Source organism: Rhamphochromis longiceps, linkage group LG14, assembly GCF_057381845.1.
Source record: "Rhamphochromis longiceps isolate RC_006_pf linkage group LG14, R_longiceps_female_GT1.1, whole genome shotgun sequence".
Taxonomy (NCBI): Eukaryota; Metazoa; Chordata; class Actinopteri; order Cichliformes; family Cichlidae; genus Rhamphochromis; species Rhamphochromis longiceps.
Window position 1 is genome coordinate 21,620,939 of NC_140570.1, and position 19,681 is coordinate 21,640,619.

Consider the following 19,681-nt stretch of genomic DNA (forward strand, 5'->3'; position numbering starts at 1 on the left):
TTGTCTCTTATTTTTTATACTTATGTTGCAGTAACTTGGTAAAGGCATGTGTTCATGAGTTTGGGGTTGTGCCAAAGGACATTAGTATGGCCCATTATAATTTATCATGAGTTACACAGATCTGTGCAAAAGTCTTTAGCCAGACTTTTTTGAAATGGTCTTGCTTGTTTGTTAAGTCACTTAATGATGAGTCATTCGAACTCAACCAATGAATCAGTGTTGACACTTACCAGACAACTTATCAAAGAATCCATTTCAAATATTATCTTTAGGCAATGTGTTACTAGCAAGTGCTCACAAAAACACACAAACTGTTAAGAAGTAGGAAAAAATCCAGCAAACATCCAACACAGGACCTGAGAGATGCATCTGGCCCTTCAGGGCCTCTCTTTAATGAGAGAGGTACAACAGTGAACGTGAACAGCCATTGACCAGTGGTGTTGGTGATCTTGTCAGAATTGGTATTCTCAGACTTTTGATTCAACATGCAATGCTATCTAAGCGTGTGATTGATGACAGCTTTATTTCTCAGCATGGCAGTGATCACAAACACACTACCAGTGCATTCAAAGCATACCTGGACCTAATAACACACACACACTATCAATCATGAATTTTTGCCTCCACCTAGAAAAGAACAAAAGCCATCCAGGATTCAAAGGAGAGCTCTGAATGACCTTCGAGAAGCCTGGAGAACTGTTCCTGAAGACTACTTAAAGATATTATAAGAAAGCTTTCCAGAAAGAGTTCAGGCTGTGTTGAAGGATGAAGGTGATCATGCCAAATATTGACTTTCATTTTCATTAGGTTGTGTAAACTATATTTTTTCCTTATCTACTGTTCTTTCATTTATGTTTTCAGGTTTCAGTAAATTGCTGCACCTGTTTTCTATTTTTCCACAGATACGTGGGCTAATGAAAGTCTTAGGGGTGGCTCAAGACTTTTGCACAGTACTGTGTGTGCAAAAAAAAAAAGACAAAAAAAGGGGTTTTTTGTCTGTTACTGACGTAGTAAAATAAATAAATAACCTACATGATGCCAGTACAACCAGTTAGGATGAACTCGTTTATTTTCCCTTACTGGCTTTTTGTTGAGAACGCTCGAGTTTTATTTTGTGCATCGTCGCCGGAAGTGCCCTGTTTAAATGCGTTAACATGACACTGGTCCCAAGTAGAGTGCAGTGGCTGTGTTCCTGGAGACAGAGGAGGAGAAAGTGTCCGATTTTGGGGGGGTCTGCTTCGAAAATCACGTCTGACTTTGATCTTTCTTTTTTATGAAAGGAGAAGGAAACCCTTGAAGCTACTTCTGCAAGAACAAACAGACACAGGCTCAAGTGGTGGGACTGGATCTAGATCTGCATGGGTGACAGAAGCTCCTCTCACTGATCTGGATGTGTCAAAGAGGAGGGACGGTTTGTGCTGTGAGCTCCTTTTGAAATGACTCAAGTGTCGGGTGTGAACACAAGACAAGTGATCGAAGGAGGAAAATGATGTTTACAGGAGTCAGGCTGCTTTCATCTGATTTTATTCGTTGCTTTTAGGAAGTTTTTCCATCAAATCTCTCCGCCTTTCAGATAATCTAATTTGAAGCCGTCCACCGCACCTCGGCGTGTCAGCTTCTTCGTTATCAAAGTTGATCTCAGCTTTAGAGATTTGTTGTAAAAACGAAAATTTGACTAGTCAAAGTGCCGTCATTCACTGTTTTGTAATCAATCTTAAGACATTTTTAACAGATATTTATTTTCACAAATTTATAAATATATAAATATATCTTTCTAACTGAGAGGTGAACATGGCGATCAACACGGATGCCAACTTCCAGAGATCCAGTTTGGGTGAGGGCGGAGGAGGCGCTCCGCCGCCAGACTTCCAGGAAACTGAGAAACTACTTGCAGTGACCACTGAGCCTGGAGGGAACCAGATGAACATGTCCACCTCCTTCACGGTCAACGTGGGCAGCGACAAGGGTCTGGAAGCCGAGGAGAACGGCCACAGCGTCTCCGTGAGATCGGGCTCCACCGGGCAGCTGGCCGCCTCCGCCCCTCTCTCCCCTTCCAAGGCGAGTCTGAGCCGCTCCTCCACCGGCAACGCAGTCCAGGAGACCCCGAAGCCCCGGGATTACCTCATCCTGGTCATCATCTCCTGCATTTGCCCCGTTTGGCCCATCAGCATCGTGGCACTGGTGTACTCCATCATGGTGAGCATCTTGTTGCCTCGTCAAGTGTTAAAACCCCTAAATATGTTATTGCTGGTGCACATGATGGGACAGTGCTATTAGGCTAAGTAAATTAAGATCTTGGAACAAAAGAGGACTGGGCTCTTGAGATTCCATCACTGCTTCTTGCAGTTAAGGCTCATTTTATATTTGAGAATGCCCTTTACCTTTACAGCCTTTTGATATATGAAGGAAGCTTTTTTTTTAAAAGTATGGCTATTATCCCTAACTAAGAACCACATTTGCGTTTGGGTGAATGGTCATATTAATTTTAGACAGAAAGACCATTTAGCAGAGCTTGGATGACAATTTAAAAGAGTTTCTGACACTTTTACACTTAAAGGTTTTAAATTTTTGAATATATATATAAATAACAGAAGTGCAAATGTATGTGAAAAACTGACTTATACACACAGAACACTCAGTGCCTCATTATCTTTCACTATTGCTGAGGCTTTAAATGATCTCACGCTGGCTGCTTCCACTCAGCTGCCAGATGGTCTGCTTCAGAGGGGCTGATACTTGATGTATCCCTTCACAGGAAATTTAAGGGTGCAGCTAAGACACTAAAGCTACTTCAGTCAGATATGGCATTACAGAATTGTAAATAAAATGTTGTGTTTTTGCAGATAGACCTTTGTATGGGCTGCATTCCAAAACGCAGCACATGTAACTGATCTGTGATGCTGAGGATGCACTTTCCTGCTGTCTCCCTCTGCAGTGAGGTCTGGAGCGAAGATGGTGGAGCTGTTGTTTGAGGCTCTGCTTTTTAGTATTGTTTTTTTACACAATACTATGCCTATATCTCTCAAAGATACATCAGTACCAGTGTGTGCTGCACATATGAGCTTATAAAAGTGCATAATGCATAATGCAAAGAAAGATGCTTGTGTTTATTTAAAAATGGCATCATTCACATAATTTGTCTGGCAATCAGCAGGAAGTCCAGTGTTTACACACATTTCAAAAAGCTTGGTATATTTAAATCACGTATGTAAATTTGCCTCCATGTGATATACACACACAACTTTTGAAATAAAGTAATTCATAAACAGAACATAGTGTGAAGGTCAAAAATTTTATGTATGTATATATTCTTCTCTACCAATATGTTGAAACTGTATCAAATTCCTGCCTAAATTACCACAGCTATATTTACTATATTTTTACTCTTTTCCACATTTACAATAAAACATCTAAAATAAGAAAAAAGGCTTGTAAACTACAAATCGTATGTATATAGGCTCTTCAAGCTCTGTAACAGCCACAATAGAGCTTAGCAAAGTGTGTTGTTAGCCATAATATCTAATGTGTTCTGCACTGTAAGTGTAGAGAAAGGCAAACTGCTGTTCTTGAGCAGTACAGACACAAACAGCCTATGACGGACCTTTGCAGTAAGTATCTGGAACCATTCTAGCAGAACTCTTTTAGCGCCATCAGTCATAACTTCCCTGTGTCACGATTTTAACTCCTGGTGGCTGACGGCTCCTTAGTTTCAAGCCATTTGTGTTTTTCAGCGCACTTTACTTCTGACACTGTCCAGTAGCCAATTCTCAGATCTACAGAGAAACAAAGCAGAGGAAATGCAGTAAGCCATTAGTTCTGTAATATCACTCTTGCGGGGACTACACACCAAGGGGAATATCAGACGGTATCCACAAGACAGCCTGTACTTCCCTGAGCCATCATCACGAACCCACTGACATTCACAAGTCGGTTGCTGGCTAATGGCATTGAGAGAGAGAGAGAGAGAGAGAGAGAGAGAGAGAGAGAGAGAGAGAGAGAGTGTGTGTGTGTGTGTGTGTGTGTGTGTGTGTGTGTGTGTGTGTGTGAGAGAGAGAGAGAGAGAGAGAGAGACAGAGAGAAAGTGTGGCAGAGGGAGGTTTTCACAGAGGGCAGAAGAGAGAAAAGCGAAGGAGGAAGAAACTGGAGCTGGCCACTAACTCAATAGAAGGCGAGAGAAGTCAATTTAGTTTCTCTGCAGAGGGCAGATTGCAGCAGTTAGCCAGCTCAGTAGCAGCGATCAACATCCTCTCTCTTTCCTGGGGGGTAAGGAAAGGGGATATGGGCCTCCCAAAGAAGATCAAAACATCATTCGCTACAAGGGCAGATGGGCATGAGAGAGACAGCAAATAGCCATAAAGTAGTTCCTATCACTTGATTAGAAGAAGCTGAATCAGATAGCACAGTCAGATAAGTGCGAGTGAGTCAGAACAGGAAAAACAGAGGTGTACAACGCTCACTTGTGAGCAGATGAATCAAAAGTAATGTGGTTGATACCACACGATACAGCTTTGGAGTGCCAGATTAGTGCTAAGTGCCAGTATTCGCTACTCATCATCCACTGTGAAATGGATATTGCTGGAAAGTCAGATAAAAAAAAAGAGCAACTTTTAAAATGGTATCAATGGGGAGGTGTCAGAGGAAGCTGAACAGACTTTAGAAATTCATTCACAGAAAGACAGAAAGATCAAAAAAGACCATCTTAAGGGGTAGCCTGATATGAAATGCCACAGTTGGTGGTCACTTGCATTATTGATGAGCCTTTAGCTTCCAGTGATCTGGATTCAGACTTTCATTTCATGCCAAGAGGGTTTGTGCTTAACAGTCGTGCTATTATGTAACATTAACTGTGCTGTGTGCTGTGTATTCAATTAAAACCTGATGTAAACCATATAGCTTTTGTTTTATAAGTATAGTACGCAATCAACATTTGTAGCTAAGCAATGGCTCAAAAATGGCTGTGTAATGTGATCAGAGTGATAAGCAGCAGTATCTGTGGCACTGTCCCGTAGCTCTAAGTGGCATTTAAGCCTGTTTCAGCTCATTGCTTTAGTTCTTCAGAAATACAGCTGTTTTTAGCAGCAGATTCAAGCAACAAAGCTTTGACAAATCCACAGTATTCCAGCCTGTTCGACACAAAACTGAGCTGCAACAGACCCAAATATTTACCCCAGGAATCTTTCAAACCTCAAACAGAGCTGGAAAGAAACGCAAATATAGGAGTGGATACAAATATATCCAGGTGTTTTGTTTTTAGATCACACACCTGTCTCCAGCTCCAGCTTTAAATACAATCAAAACTCGTGTAATTGTCTGTGTCTAACTGTAAATGCAGACTTCAGTAGATTCTGCTATTATGCAAAACATAAACTATATCACAGAATTTAAGAAAATACACATTTTTGTGTATGTAGACAGTGCAAACATTAAGTAAGATGTATATCCATCTTTTAATCGCTTAAACAGGTAAAAGTATCCATCTGTGTTGGTCCCATTTACCCTTGTAAAAGCGTCAGCATCTTTCCACACTGTAGATGGTGCATTGCTAACAGCAGGAACAGTTACATCCATCATCATCTCCCACTACTTTCAGCAGTAGGAGCACATAAAAGCCAACTTCCAGCTGGCTGCCGCCAAAGATCTCTGACAGATGCTTGGTGGGAAGGACTTGCGGCTGGCAAACGTTGAAGATACGCAGTCAATTATGGTTACTGGAGAGGTTGGGGTAATAGGTTTTTACAGTGCGCACTAGCCTATCCCAGTAATGGGAATGCCCAAACTGCAGGAGCATTACTGCATGTGCTGCAGATTTGCCTGTAAAATATGGTCTCACAATGCTGCACTGGCGGGATGGCTTTGTTTGTGTGTGTATGTGTGTGTGTGTGTGTAGGTAAATGAGATCTTATTAGCAGTCAAGTGCTGCAGTCACCATCAGAGAGCATTTAACACTGTTCTTACCCAATGTGAGCTCATCAGAGTGTTACAGAGAAAAAAGAAAAGCCGTGTGCTACAACTCATTTATCATTTTAAATCAATGAATGCTACAATGTGATCATCCACTGAATAATACAACTGAATGCATAGAAAGTCATGTTTTGAGTACAAGTATAGTACAGAGCACTTACCAGCATAAGGGCCACTAGCTATATGAGTGGCTTATTTGATAATATAGGAGCTTTTAAAATCTTCAAATCCCACTACTCGATGATTTAATATTAAAAATGAATGCATCTTCACTTGTTTTAATTATAATATTGGGACATTTTATTTACAATATTGTACAGAAATCTTGAGCCACCCCTCTTTTCTTTCTATTTTGCCTCCAAAGAACAAGACTTTCTCGTATGATAGTTCTCCAGCCTTCCAGAAGGTCCAGAAGTTTCTTTAGCTGTTTTTCCATTCATTTTCATTCCAGTGCTTCTACCTCACTATATTGAGAGGAATGTTTTTGTTAGGCCACTTAACACTGACCTATGACTCATTCAAACATAAAAAGACATGATAAGTTAGGGGATGAATCAGTGTTGTCTCTACGCAAAGAACTGTATCTTCAGGCACTTTGTTACTAGCAGCCTGCGACAACACACATAAATTGTATTTTGAAGTGGAGAACAAAAGAATAAGAATCTTCAGAAGATAAAGTTATCTGAATGCCATGTCCTTAATAGGGGAAAAGATCCAGCCTGACAGGACCTGAGAGATGCATCTGGCCCTCCAGTTGATCTGAAGGCCCAGATGTTCACTGAAGACTCACGAGATGGTCTCAGTGGAAGGGACTGTCTTCTTCTGGCAAGAAGGCATTGTTGATGAAGGGATACTGGGACAAAGGGCTGAGGTATGCCAAATTGTACAAAAACTGTACTGAAAAATCAGTGGCAACAGTGGAGTGGAGTGGTGAATCCAAATGTGAAATCAGGATGTGCAGAAGAGGTCAGGAGAGAGATACGACAGTGAGTGTCTACAGCCATCTGTAAAACATGGTGGAGGTTCTGTCATGGTTTGGAGCTGCCTATCAGCCAGTGGTGTTGGAAATCTTGACAAAATTGATTACATTTATTTTTATTTATATAAATGACAACAACTGTTGCCTCAAGGTGCTTAATTGATACAATTGTAAACACAGAGAAGTGCCATCAGATGTTAATACCTAATGCAATACCATCTGCAAATCATCTGATTGGTGATAGCTTCAATTTTCAGCATGACAATGGTCGCAAACACTTCCAGTGCAGTAAAATCATACCTGGATAGAAAAACACACATTGGAACTCTATCAGTCATGGACTAACCTTCCCCTAGAGTCCCAACTGCAACACTACTGAAGCAGTGTGGGATCATCTCGACAGACAATGGAATAAAAGGCAGCCAACACCCAAATATTTTCAATGGACCTTCATATTGTCCTTATATATCGTATTTGCATGTGAGCTTACAAATGTTTCAGTAAAACCTATTCTTCATTTTATTAGCAAAATCTGGACAAATGCAACAGAAATCGCTTCAGCACATTAATTTGTGATTAACTACCTGCAAAAAAAAAGTTGTAATAATGGCATTTGCACCAGCTTAAGCTGTGCATTCCAATTGCTAAGTAACAGATGCTAAACTTACTTTTCATTGTGTGATTTGCATCACATTAGATAATGACAGCGGTGTAACTAGACAACTCTTTGCTTTAGAAATCTCACCTGTGGTGAGTGTTTGCCCTTTTTTAGTACAAATAGCCCATTTCTGTTTTGTTTTTGTAGTTGAATTGTATATCGATAAACTGTGTTTGGTTTAACAAACAGATTGCTAATAATAGCATACATTATCCCGATGATAGTGCACTGTGCTATGAACTAAACGATGAAACCTGACTCTGAGTTATTTAAATATGCCTGGCAGTGGTTCACTTATAAATGATCTGCCAATGGATAAAGGTTTATACTATGATGGTCTAGTCTTTAAAAGCATTAGCACTCTGTTAGTTTGTTTGAATTCACAAGCAAATATATAAACACAAGTAAAATCGTATGTAACCATCAGCTACAATGCATTTTATAGCTAGAATAGGTATTGTGCCATCATAGCTCTGGAAGGTTTGATCATTTGGTCGCATGGGTGGTTTGAAATTTTAATGGGCATTTTCTGTAAAAAGTCTAAAAGCCTTGCTAGCCGCTTCCGAGAGACTGCGATGTTCTTTATCCCTCACCGGACCAATGTGATTTAACTTAACATACCAAAACAAAAAACCCTGCAAAAGCCTCGTACAAATTCATTTGGGGATTATAATCTAAAAGTTTTGAAAGACATAATGTATAAACCTGGAAAACGACAGATTTGCTCATAGAAGAAAACATCCTCTCACTGTACACTTCTGCGTTCCACCATGGCTGCTGTTGGTTCTCCATTATTAATGGCAAGTGAGAAAAGAAGCACTTACTGACTTACTACCACCCACACTTGTCTGCTGAACATTTGAACACATTAGAGAGAACGAGTGTGCGTGTGTGTGTGTACAAAGGCAGCACAATGAACACTACAATTAGGGTAGAATTTCCCATTCTGAAAACAAATATGACCCGTAGTCGTGCTGTGAATCAATACAGGCGTGATTCAGTGAAGCAAAGGGTGCCTCCCTTTCACTACACACAGATATTCACAAACACAAATGAAAACCTCTCGCAGGTCTCAAAGGTAACATCCAACAAGACTAGGTCCAAATGAGAGTGCTGACATTGCCTTCCTTTGTTTCTTTTTACTTTCTTATTATCATTATGCAAGTAAAATATCATCTTTTTAAATCACCTCCATTCTCCATTGATGGTTTCTCTCCAAGCTGGCCAAATAGGCTGTGTTTTCTGAAAGGGACTTCCATTGATTTAAGGTGCTGATGCTGCTTTTCTCTATGAGAAAAGATCAATACAGGCTCCAGCGGGACTTTGCACCATAGCTTCACATTGCAGTCCTCAGAGCAAGAAGATGGAGTGTGTCCCTGTGAAAGAGTGAGTGAGTGAGAGTTAAAAAAAAAAAAAAAGTAATGTTTTTGTTTTACTGTCATGAGCCTGGATTGTGGGATGAGACATTGCATGTAGTAGATATTTAGATTTGATCAAATTTAAATAAATCCTAGAAATAATCGTCCAGTTAAATAGTTTTTGTGATTACGTTTCTTACCATGCAGGATATAGGAGTACATTATATTAGGTGACTGTTTTAAAGCAATTGCATTATATTGAAATATCTTTGTTTTAATTGCGATGCAGCATCTGTCAAAAGTTGAGTTTGAGCCTTTTAGAATTAAAAATTGGGAGGCGTTTGTGAAGCTGCGATAAACTGTGTGAGCAAATCAGTCAGTAATTTAACCCCATAACAGACTAGTGTATTATATTTGATACATACAGTTTTTGAGACTTCAACATTTCAGTGTGATTTTTTTTTTCCCTAAAAAATACAAATATATTGGATAATACACTTTTAAGAAGTAATTCTTTGCCAGGTGTAGCTATCATATTTGCTAAACTTTGTTTTTTGCAAATTATTGCAAATTTCATCTTTTTATAAATGTCAGGAGATTTAATAAATTCTCCATTTATTGGCAATTATTTAACGGTTCAAGTTTGAAGGGGTAAGAAGAATATTTGTCAATGTAAAATTCTGACAAATGTACATTTTTCATCACATGGTCCCAAGGTCCTCCTTAAAAGCAGACGTGAGCTTTTCTCAGAAAGATCTCAAAAAACTACCATCAGTGCATTTCATCTTTGCATCTACAACTAAGAAAAACATAATTTTCATAATTACCAGAGCTGTTAACTTAGAGCAGCTGTTTTGGCCTAATAAATTTGTTAAGCGCTGTGTATTTAATTTATTTCTCCTTTTTTTCCTGCATCTTTAATAATCCAAAACATTCATATTTCACCCATGCCTAGTACCACTTCCTCATCTTCTTAATATTGAGTTCATTATGCACTGGGCAGCTGAAATCCTTTATCATGCAAGAATGTGAAGACATTCTGCTTTGAAAGTATATCATGAGCTCGGTTGTTGTTATTATTTCCCAAACATCAGGCATTATTAAAAGAAGAGATGAATGCCATATTTAAAAGTAGTTTTCCACTCTATCCTAAGGTTGCACTGTCCCAAACCCACGTGTACTAGTGCACAGTAGTATCTTACTACCAGACAGCCTGGAGGCAGAGCATCTCACGGGAGTGAGACGATGGAGTAACAAGTTAGTAATCAGGGGAACTACTCTGTAATTCAATCTGAATTTGAGGCAGTTCCCACCTAACCCCCAACACTCTATTTCTTCAGTATTCAGTGACTGAATGAAGCAAGAAAACAGAGACACCATAGCATGATTTCAAACTAAATTGTGAGGGTAATGTGAAATTAAGAATAGTGGATTACTTCCTGAAATTCTCTTATGAAGCATGAAGTTCTCAATCGCTGCTAAACTCAGGTGTAGGCAGGTTTCATTGCTGCAGTCACACATGGACTGAGTCATGATCCTTCTTCTACCTGCAAATCACCTCTTACTTTTAATTCTAATGAAAATGCTTTTAATTTCAGTCAGTGTTAATTATATTTGTTTTATTAACACTTTCATACACACAATGCCGTTTATATTTAAAGCATTTGAACTTTCATATGTAAAATGGGGAAAAATCTTTTGAGGAATACGATAGTGTAGTTAAACTGTCAAACTGATGAATTTCTTTGTTTTGTTTTTGTTTTTTAACTTTTCGTATTTTTATATCTGTAACTCCAACCTGTGTAGAGCTTATATGTATTTTAGTCTTAGGACAGTAGGGCAGCACTTTCTTTCTTCTAATACCAGATAAGTTTTGGTGAGAGTTCCAATTTCTGTTTTATCACCTCTGCTTTGAAAAGACTCATCCTGGACACCTGCTGAAGTATTTAAACGCCATCTCCATTCAGGTTGATCAGGTTGTTTAGTTGCTCTAGTACTCAAGTGAAACTTGTTAAGTTATAGAGCAAATACTTGGAGTGATATATGTAAACTATAGGCAAAACACACACATGATGAAATTTTGTTTTATGACTAAATAAATGAAAAACAGCAACATAAGATTTTTTATCTGATGTGTGCATGTACATGCTGCAATACCGTGAAGAGCAGTGTTCCTTTGTGTGGATTCCCTTTCACAAAATAAAAACATACACTGTTAAAAAACCCTGCCAATCCAATGAAAAGCCTGAGACATCAGTAACAGGAGATTTGATCTTTGGGGTGACTCACATAAAAGCAATGCAGAAGGCTGAGAATTCCCATCCATCACACCTTTCACACATACGCATGAATCACTCTGTCTCCGTATCTGCAGTGTACAAGCAAAGCAATATACGTTCAGCATTAAAATGATATACAACCCCTTCATACTGCTGCACTCACCGACTCCATCCAATTGGCTCTGCAAGTCACATTCTTCCATCAGTCCCAATCTGCCGGCATGAGATTTGCCCGTTTACAGTTGAAATGAATTACTCTCTGCATTTCACAAGTCAACATTACTGTGCTGCATGTTTATCAATTTCTTTTTAAAATAAGTATTGATTAACTATATGATAAATATTTTAAAGTGTAACTCTTGAAGAGCTGCTTCAGTATTTTCCTCCGGCCAGGAACTTCATCATTTGTCCAGTAAAGCCACGATCCCTTCTCTGCACATGTCAAAACCATCACAGCTTTGCCTCTAACATTGTTTCCAAAGCACTGTGAGATGTCACTCTGACATAATCATTTCTAACCCTGTCCATCATGGTCTCTTTGTCAGTGCCACAGCAGGTCTCACTACCATCTTGTAAACTTTCCCTTTGACTTTGATACTCTTTACATTTTCATCTTTCCACCTGCCACTCTCTCATTCACACACACGTATTCTGTTTGCTACTACTGACTTTCATTCCTTTTCTCTCCAGAGCATACCTCCACCTGTCCAGGCTCCACAGAGTCCACAGAGACCCCTGCCTGCTTTCCTTTGGCTTTGCCACCTCTCTTTTTTATATTATTAGCCTCCAGTACTCTGTGCACTTCATTCATCTTCCTGACTATCCCACTGTTTCTTCACTAACCTTTGAGTGTTTTCTTGCACTTCCTCTTTCCACCACCAAGTCTCTTTGTCCTGTGTCGTCTGCCCAGAAGATACCCCAAACACCAGTAACTTTTCCCCACCACCCAGAGCTTGTCTCAACTCACTTCTACTTGTTCTTGGTGTCCAAAGTCATTCTACAGACTACCATCTGATGCTGCCTAACTACATTGTCCCCATGAAAACTTTTGAGGGTTAGACTTTTCAAAGAGCCACAGGTTAGAGTGTGAATAATTATTGGTACACCTCAGCGCTTCAGTGTATATGCCGAAAGAAAAACCAGCTCTGGAGAACATACGGGTGTTTTATGTTTTCAGTGTAAAATATGTACTAATCTGGACATTTTTCAAGAACTTTTCACATTTGTTTCACCCATAAATGGGAAAAGCATTGCACTTTAGTACATAAGCTCAGTGAGCAATGGTTTATATGTATCTTGAATTTCACACCTTACACTCAATGTGTGTGAAGACTTGTGTATGTTCGTGAGTTAATAAAGGTTTTTTTTAATCACCTATTTCTTTTTTTAAATGTTAAATCACATTACACCAGATCAGCAAAATCCATCGATGAGCCTGACTGATCCAGGATGATTAGTTCAGTAGTTTCAGGGTGTTCAAAATTGATAATAATCAAACAATTTGGAGTTCTTCAGGTGCAGGTGCAATAACTCAGGTTTTGGGGCAGTCACAAAGTCTTAGTGCTGCTTGGTCTTATTAGTTTTTCCTACACAAACTGGAAAAATAAAGAAATTAGAGGAAGAACTGGATTAATTACAAATAATACTTTATAGGGTTCCTGCTACATCACTGTTTGCATCTCTAGCTTTATCCAAGAACTCATAAATATGTAGATGAAAATCTCCACCCTAAGTGTATCCTTGGTTTGGCTGGTTCGACAGATCTTCCTAAAAATGTTTGGTCTACTACCTAATATATTAAATTTGTTTAATAGTCTTGCTGCTTTTGTGTGTCCTCAGTCCAGAAACAGTCTCCAGGCGGGGGACATAGACGGGGCCAAGAGGCTGGGTAAACTGGCTCGTCTGCTCAGTATCGTCTCCATTGTCTTGGGCGTGGTCATGATCACAGTCTACGTCTCAGTTTCAGGTACATTCATTGAATCAAGCAGGACAAATTTTTGAGGACAGTGATGTTATCATGATGGTGTCCAGTGTGCTGCACCGAGATTTAGATTGAGGTTTAAAGTGTAGCTGTAGGAGGAACTATCTACTCAGAAGGGTAGTCCAAGAAACATCTGCCAAGGCAGCTCACTCTCTCGGCAGAATGTTCCTGGTAACTCATTTTGTTTACTTTCTTCTTTTTAAACATACGTTAAGAAGTTTGTAGTGCAGTAAAAATGAGATAAGAGTAGCATGACAGATGTTTACATTGATTACATTATTGTCATTTTGACTTTTATATCAATCTTGAAGGAGAGGTCAGAGGTCAAACGCTAAAACTTTTAAATTCTTATAAGGCTTTTTGTCAATTTTCAACCAATAAATCATTAAGTTGACCTTGAAGATAAGGCCCCTCTACACTCAAAGTTTTATCGAAATCAGAATCCAAAATTTTTCAAGCGATCTTGTTTACAGACAGAAAGAATGACATGCTTCAGATGTGTTTCCTGTTTTCAACTTTGCCAACATCTGTGTGTGTGTTACATTTACTTTTGCTGCAATCATAAGTGTGTAACATACTTCTTCTCTTTCCCTTTTTTACAGTTACCAAATGAACTCGCGAGAGATGATCTTTCAGCAAGTAAACAAATGAAAAACACCATTCAGAGATGCATGTATTAGAATCTGGTTAGCATTTGCTTGACAAAAATAATGAAAATCCTGATGTAAATCTGTCAGGTTAAAACAGAGGAGGAAGAAAATGCAGATTTGTTTGTGGTCAGAAGGAACCCCGTGTGTTTCCCAGTGTGGAACATGGACTTCTCTCAATGAAGACAATAATCTGTGTATGAGGAGAGAGCGACTTTCTCTGTATGAGATGGAGCTTCTTTCGAAAAATGGATTTGGGGTTTGGTCGCCAAACTTTGGACAGCTGCATATAATCCTCATATATTCCTCATCGAATCTTTTGCATTCAAAGCATATACAGTTACAAATATATTTGAAATGTGGATAGAAAAAAATTACATATATACATTGTATATGTACATTTTATATGTTTGTATGCCAAGCGGTGCTGGGTTTGCTAAGGCTGTCATAGTGGCTGCTTTGTCAGTACCTGGATGCTCAGTGGAAACTCAAAGGTTTGTGAAAGTGGGCAGGGGACATAATTGTTTTTATTTATTATAATTTTTCATTGAAAACAAAAAAAAAACAAGACCAAGTGCATGCCTGAATGTAGATCACCGAACCTCTGCCTTCATTTTGACTGTTATTTCCATGTTTCTTACCTTTTCCAGGAGTCTGAGAGACTAGCAGGTTTGCACATGTGAGACTGTTTTGTGTACATCTAATTATTTACCACAAACATGACTTAGTCTCAGCTACACCTTCAGGTGTTGTTTCTCCTCACCATATTCCCTTATAATTAATTTTACGTGTGTGCGTGCACGCGTGCGTGTGCACGTGTGTTTGCTGCCTTTCTACACCATTGGCATTGTTATACAATGACTGTTAAATGTCACTGATTATTTCACTGAATGTTTTTTCCAGCTTGTTGTATTGGTATAAAATGTATTTATATAGGAAAATATATATGCAATATGTACGCATGCTTCTTTTTTTTTAAACAACGAGCGGGTCTATAAGTTTAACTTAGTAACAATGAAAAGCATTTAAACAAAAAACACAAGCATTCTGTAAAGTTCAAGCCTGACAAATTGTCTGTATTCATAATTTTATCGAAGAGATGCAGTTTATTGTTCTGCCTGTGGATACATATAACATGTTACAGTGACATGTACCAGGCTTGTGAGCAGAGATAAAATTCAGTAACACTATGTTGCATTATTCAGATCATTTGGATAGATTTTGGGGGCAATAATGTTATTTGGATGGCGGGGTTAATTTACATTTTGTATCATTTTCATTTTGATAAGTTGCAGTGCTTGTTTTCACTTGCTCATACAGTTCAAACAAGTGAAACCTTATAGCTATATTATGCTGCTAAAGTGATACTACCAAGTCCTCATCATCATCAGTGAAAGGATGTACAACTGCTAACTGTCGAGTTAACAGACTTTCAAGTCCCCGTTCATACTCGTGGTTGTACAAAAAGTCACTTTAGCAAAACATCCGAAAGCAGCAAAATCCAAAGATGCCCTACTGTTTACGTAGTGCAGGCGACAGCCCTACTGTTTTTCTTACATCTACATTTTTCATCTGGAACAATTGGCGAGCAGAAGCCAACTGTCAGTAAAACAGTTCAAACTTTTCCACTTCATTTCCGTGTATTAATGTGTTTCCTTTCCAGTATATTGTATGTGCCAGTTCACCTCTCTGTGGTGTACATTTTGCATGTCAGGAATAAACATTACCATGCATGGTCCAAGTTGTGCCTTCTCATGGTAACTTCCAATTCACAAGGAATTGTGTTGACCACAGCCATGCTAGCAACTTTCTGAGTCTGTAGTCTATAGATAGCATGTTGTTTCAAATAAATGTAAATATTCCAATAATTATATCAATAAAAACACCAACATGTTGATCGCAACGGCGATCGTGGCTCAAGAGTTGGCAGTTCGTCTTGTAATCGGAAGGTTGCCGGTTCGAGCCCCGGTTCAGACAGTCTCGGTCGTTGTGTCCTTGGGCAAGACACTTCACCCGTTGCCTACTGGAGGTGGTCAGAGGACCCGGTGGCGCCAGTGTCCGTTAGCCTCGCCTCTGTCAGTGCACCCCAGGGCAGCTGTGGCTACAATGTAGCTTGCCATCACCAGTGTGTGAATGACTGAATGTAGTGTAAAGCACTTTGGGGTCCTTAGGGACTAAGTAAAGCGCTATACAAATACAGGCCATTTGTCACTTAGACCTTTATGGGTCAGACCCCAGTTTGCCTACATGGTGAGGACCACAGGAGGTGTCGAGCTCACACACGTTTTTGGAAGGAGTTGTGTTTCGGTCACACAAACACTACACACATGCATGTCATCACTGCGGTAGGGCAGCAAGACTTTGTATGCAGAGACTTCAGCAGATCCAACTTCCCAAACCCTTTCACAATCATCCTACTGTCTGTCAATGTGAACAGATTCACTATTGATGTATATATACACACACACACACAGACACGTACAGTGTGAAACTGATGACAACTGAATGAAGATAAAAGAGCTCAAGTTCAGATTTTCCTTGTCTGCCTGCGTTTGTTAAATAACTGCTTAAATAAGCAGTTATTTCGTTAACTCTGTTTTCCTGGGTCTTTTCACGTGTGCTATGAATAAATCTTCTTTTTTTTCGGTACCGGTACTAGTTTTGTTTTGTTGTATTCATCCGCGACACCTTAAAGGCCGGTACGTGAAAATATTGTCGGGCACAAACCGGTTCGTGGCGCAAAAAAGGTTGGGGTTGATCTAAAAAGGTTGATCTACACGCTTCTCACATCGCCTAGATTTAAAATCAATGTTACAACAATAAAAAGAAAAACATTGCAGAATTTCACAGAGTTGCGAAAGCATCATGAAGCATATGAATCAGAAAAAAAGTACAAATAGAACCAAAGTGTGAAATCCACAAGCTGCTTCAGAACACACAGTATGCGCCACAGATTGTACATAATTGTTGGCCAACACTGCTCAAGATGCTGCAGGTTAACCTGCAGTCCAAAACAAAGAAAAACCACCCATTCAGCACATAAAAGCCTCTGATCCTTCCTGCTTTCTCTCTCAGTGAGTGTAAATACACTGTCAACAAGCAAACACACACTCATTACCCCCTACAAAGACAAACACAGCCTATGTCTGGTACCGTTGTTATTATGGACGCTCACATGTTGAAACACTCAGACAACTATTCCTGTGTGTTTGTTTCTCTCTCTCTGTGTGTGTGTGTGTGTGTGTGTGTGTGTGTGTGTGTGTGTGTGTGTGTGTGTGTGTGTTGTTTGCAGTGCTCTGTCTTTTCCTGCTGGTGGTGGAAGTGATTTGGAAAGAATGCAGTGGAAAGGGAGAGGCGTCGTGGCCATTAAACCAGCGGGATTGGGCCTCAAATGAAAGCGCGGTGCTAACGAGGGCGGATGCTAATTGAAGGGCCTCCTGCTGTGGGGGTCTCACACACACACACACACACACACACACACACACACAGCATTCCTTTCTACAGAATTCACAATATACATACATAAACTGTATAACCGTACACTGTTTTCCTTTCTTTCTTTCTTTTTTTGCAAAGAACTCATACTGGGATAGCAGAATGTAAACAGTTCCCTTTCAGTCGATTCACTCGGTACAACACATAAGTATGGGATATCACGCCCTCGCGTGTTCTGGCTAAAGAAACCTTTATTCACGCCTTTAAAGCAGATGACGTGTGATGACACGCGGACGGCCCCGCCTGCCCATATAGCCGCTGTCATCACAGTCATCCCTCAGTTCTTGCGCTCTTCACCTCGCTGAGAACACCTCTGCTGAGTTGGGCTAGCTAGCTGCTGCTAGTTAGCTCCGTTGTCTGCTGACTTGAACTTAGCTTAACTGCCCTTGTTTGTGCATTGCCATGGTTACCGGTAAGTTGGCATGCGTTTACATGCATTGCCATGGTTACCGATCCGTTGGCATGCGTTTACATGCGTCGCCATGGTCACCGGCCTGTTTACATGTGTCGCCATGGTTACCGATCCGTTTACATGCATCGCCATGGTTACCGGTCTGTTGCCATGGTTACCGGTCCGTTGGCATGCGTTTACATGCCTCGCCATGGTTACCGGTCCGTTGCCATGGTTATCGACGCATTGCCATGGTTACCAACGTGTTGACATGCGTTTACATGCGTTGCCATCGTTACCTGCCCGTTGCCATGTTACCGGCCCAATGGCATGGTTTACATGCGTTGCCATGGTTACCGACACGTTGCCATGGTTACCGGCCCGTTGCCATGGTTACCGGCCTGTTGCCATGGTTTACATGCGTTGCCATGGTTACCGACGCATTGCCATCGTTACCGGTCCGTTGCCATGGTTATCGACGCATTGCCATGGTTACCAACGTGTTGACATGCGTTTACATGCGTTGCCATCGTTACCTGCCCGTTGCCATGTTACCGGCCCAATGGCATGGTTTACATGCGTTGCCATGGTTACCGACACATTGCCAGGGTTACCGGCCCAATGGCATGGTTTACATGCATTGCCATGGTTACCGACGCATTGCCATCGTTACCGGTCCGTTGCCATGGCTACCGGCCCGTCGCCATGGTTACCGGCCCGTTGCCATGGTTACTGCCCGTTGCCGTGGTTACCAACGTGTCGCCATGGTTACCGACACGTTGCCATGGTTACCGACGTGTTAACATGCGTTTACATGTGTTGCCATCGTTACCGGCCCGTTGCGATGTTACCGGCCTGTTGCTATGGTTACCGGCCCAATGGCATGGTTTACATGCGTTGCCATGGTTACCGACACGTTGCCATGGTTACCGTCGCATTGCCATGGTTGGCGGCCCATTGCCATGGTTACCGGTCCGTTGCCATCTTTAAATCTGCTCAATGATTGTTTTAGAAGTAAAGGGACACTTTTATTATTGTATTCTGGCAAGAATTTGACGTTTACAGCTAAAACATATTCCATTTATCTACTAATTATCAATGCATTTTCTTAAAAGGTTAATTTTAGTGGTGGCACTAGAGGTCAGTCAGTCAACAGCCAAATTCAGGCAGCCTGACTATGAAACTAAATTTTTTGAATCACCCAACTTTCTTGCATGTCTGTGACCATCTGTGTTTTTCTCATGACTGGCGTCTAAAGAAAGAAAGAAAGAAAAAAAAAAGGCTTTTCCCACAGAGAAGAAAAAAAATCCACTGTGGTACATTTGTGAATGTAATATTTGTGTATTGTTCAGTCTTCATTGAGACTGACAGAAGAAGGTATTGATTCAACTCTGCACTGGTGCTGTTGTCTGCAGTCCTGTATTGGATTGCACAGCTGTTGTTGCTTTTATTGTATCTAAGCCCTGTACATAGGGCATACACACTTCGACTTCAGGGAACACAAACACCATTTATCATGGTCACCACAGCTACAGACTGTAGAGTAGGAGAGAATTTGTGTGTGTGTGTGTGTGTGTCTCTTCAACCACACACACTCACACAAATAAAGGCCTGGCTTAGTTTCAAATGCTTAAACTGCTTTTTAAATATTCACTTTGTTCACAAAAAAAGAGACAAGATTTCTGTCTTTACACCTTAGCTCCTTCTAATAAGGAAATTTGCTAGCCAGAAGTTACTGTAGCAAGACTCTTCTGAGAGAATCTAGCACTTAGTTGAGTGGCTAAAACATTCAGGAGTTGCACCTCTGCAGTCCTCCAACAGCACGTACACACTTCTCAGCTATACTTAGACTTCAGCGCAGGATTTCCCCCTTAAAGGATGTAAGATATTAATGGGCAGGTGGCAATCTTTTCTGACTGCTGTAGTATGAAG

At 40.3% G+C, this 19,681-nt stretch overlaps 1 protein-coding gene across 2 annotated transcripts; it reads left to right on the top strand.

The window, feature by feature from the left end:
* Nucleotides 1–1,195: 1,195 nt before the first annotated feature.
* trarg1a (trafficking regulator of GLUT4 (SLC2A4) 1a) lies at nt 1,196–19,506 on the top strand. Of its 2 annotated transcripts, XM_085380830.1 has the most exons (4): nt 1,196–1,420; nt 1,784–2,196; nt 13,075–13,201; nt 13,819–19,506. In XM_085380830.1, the coding sequence occupies exons 2-4, from the start codon at nt 1,792–1,794 to the stop codon at nt 13,827–13,829; spliced, it is 543 nt and encodes a 180-aa protein (XP_085236956.1). In that variant the 5' UTR covers nt 1,196–1,420; nt 1,784–1,791; the 3' UTR covers nt 13,830–19,506. The 2 variants fall into 2 exon arrangements, with proteins under 2 accessions (XP_085236956.1, XP_085236957.1); XM_085380831.1 differs by lacking the exons at nt 13,075–13,201; nt 13,819–19,506 and adding an exon at nt 2,844–3,760 and having other exon boundaries at nt 1,196–2,196.
* Nucleotides 19,507–19,681: the final 175 nt, after the last annotated feature.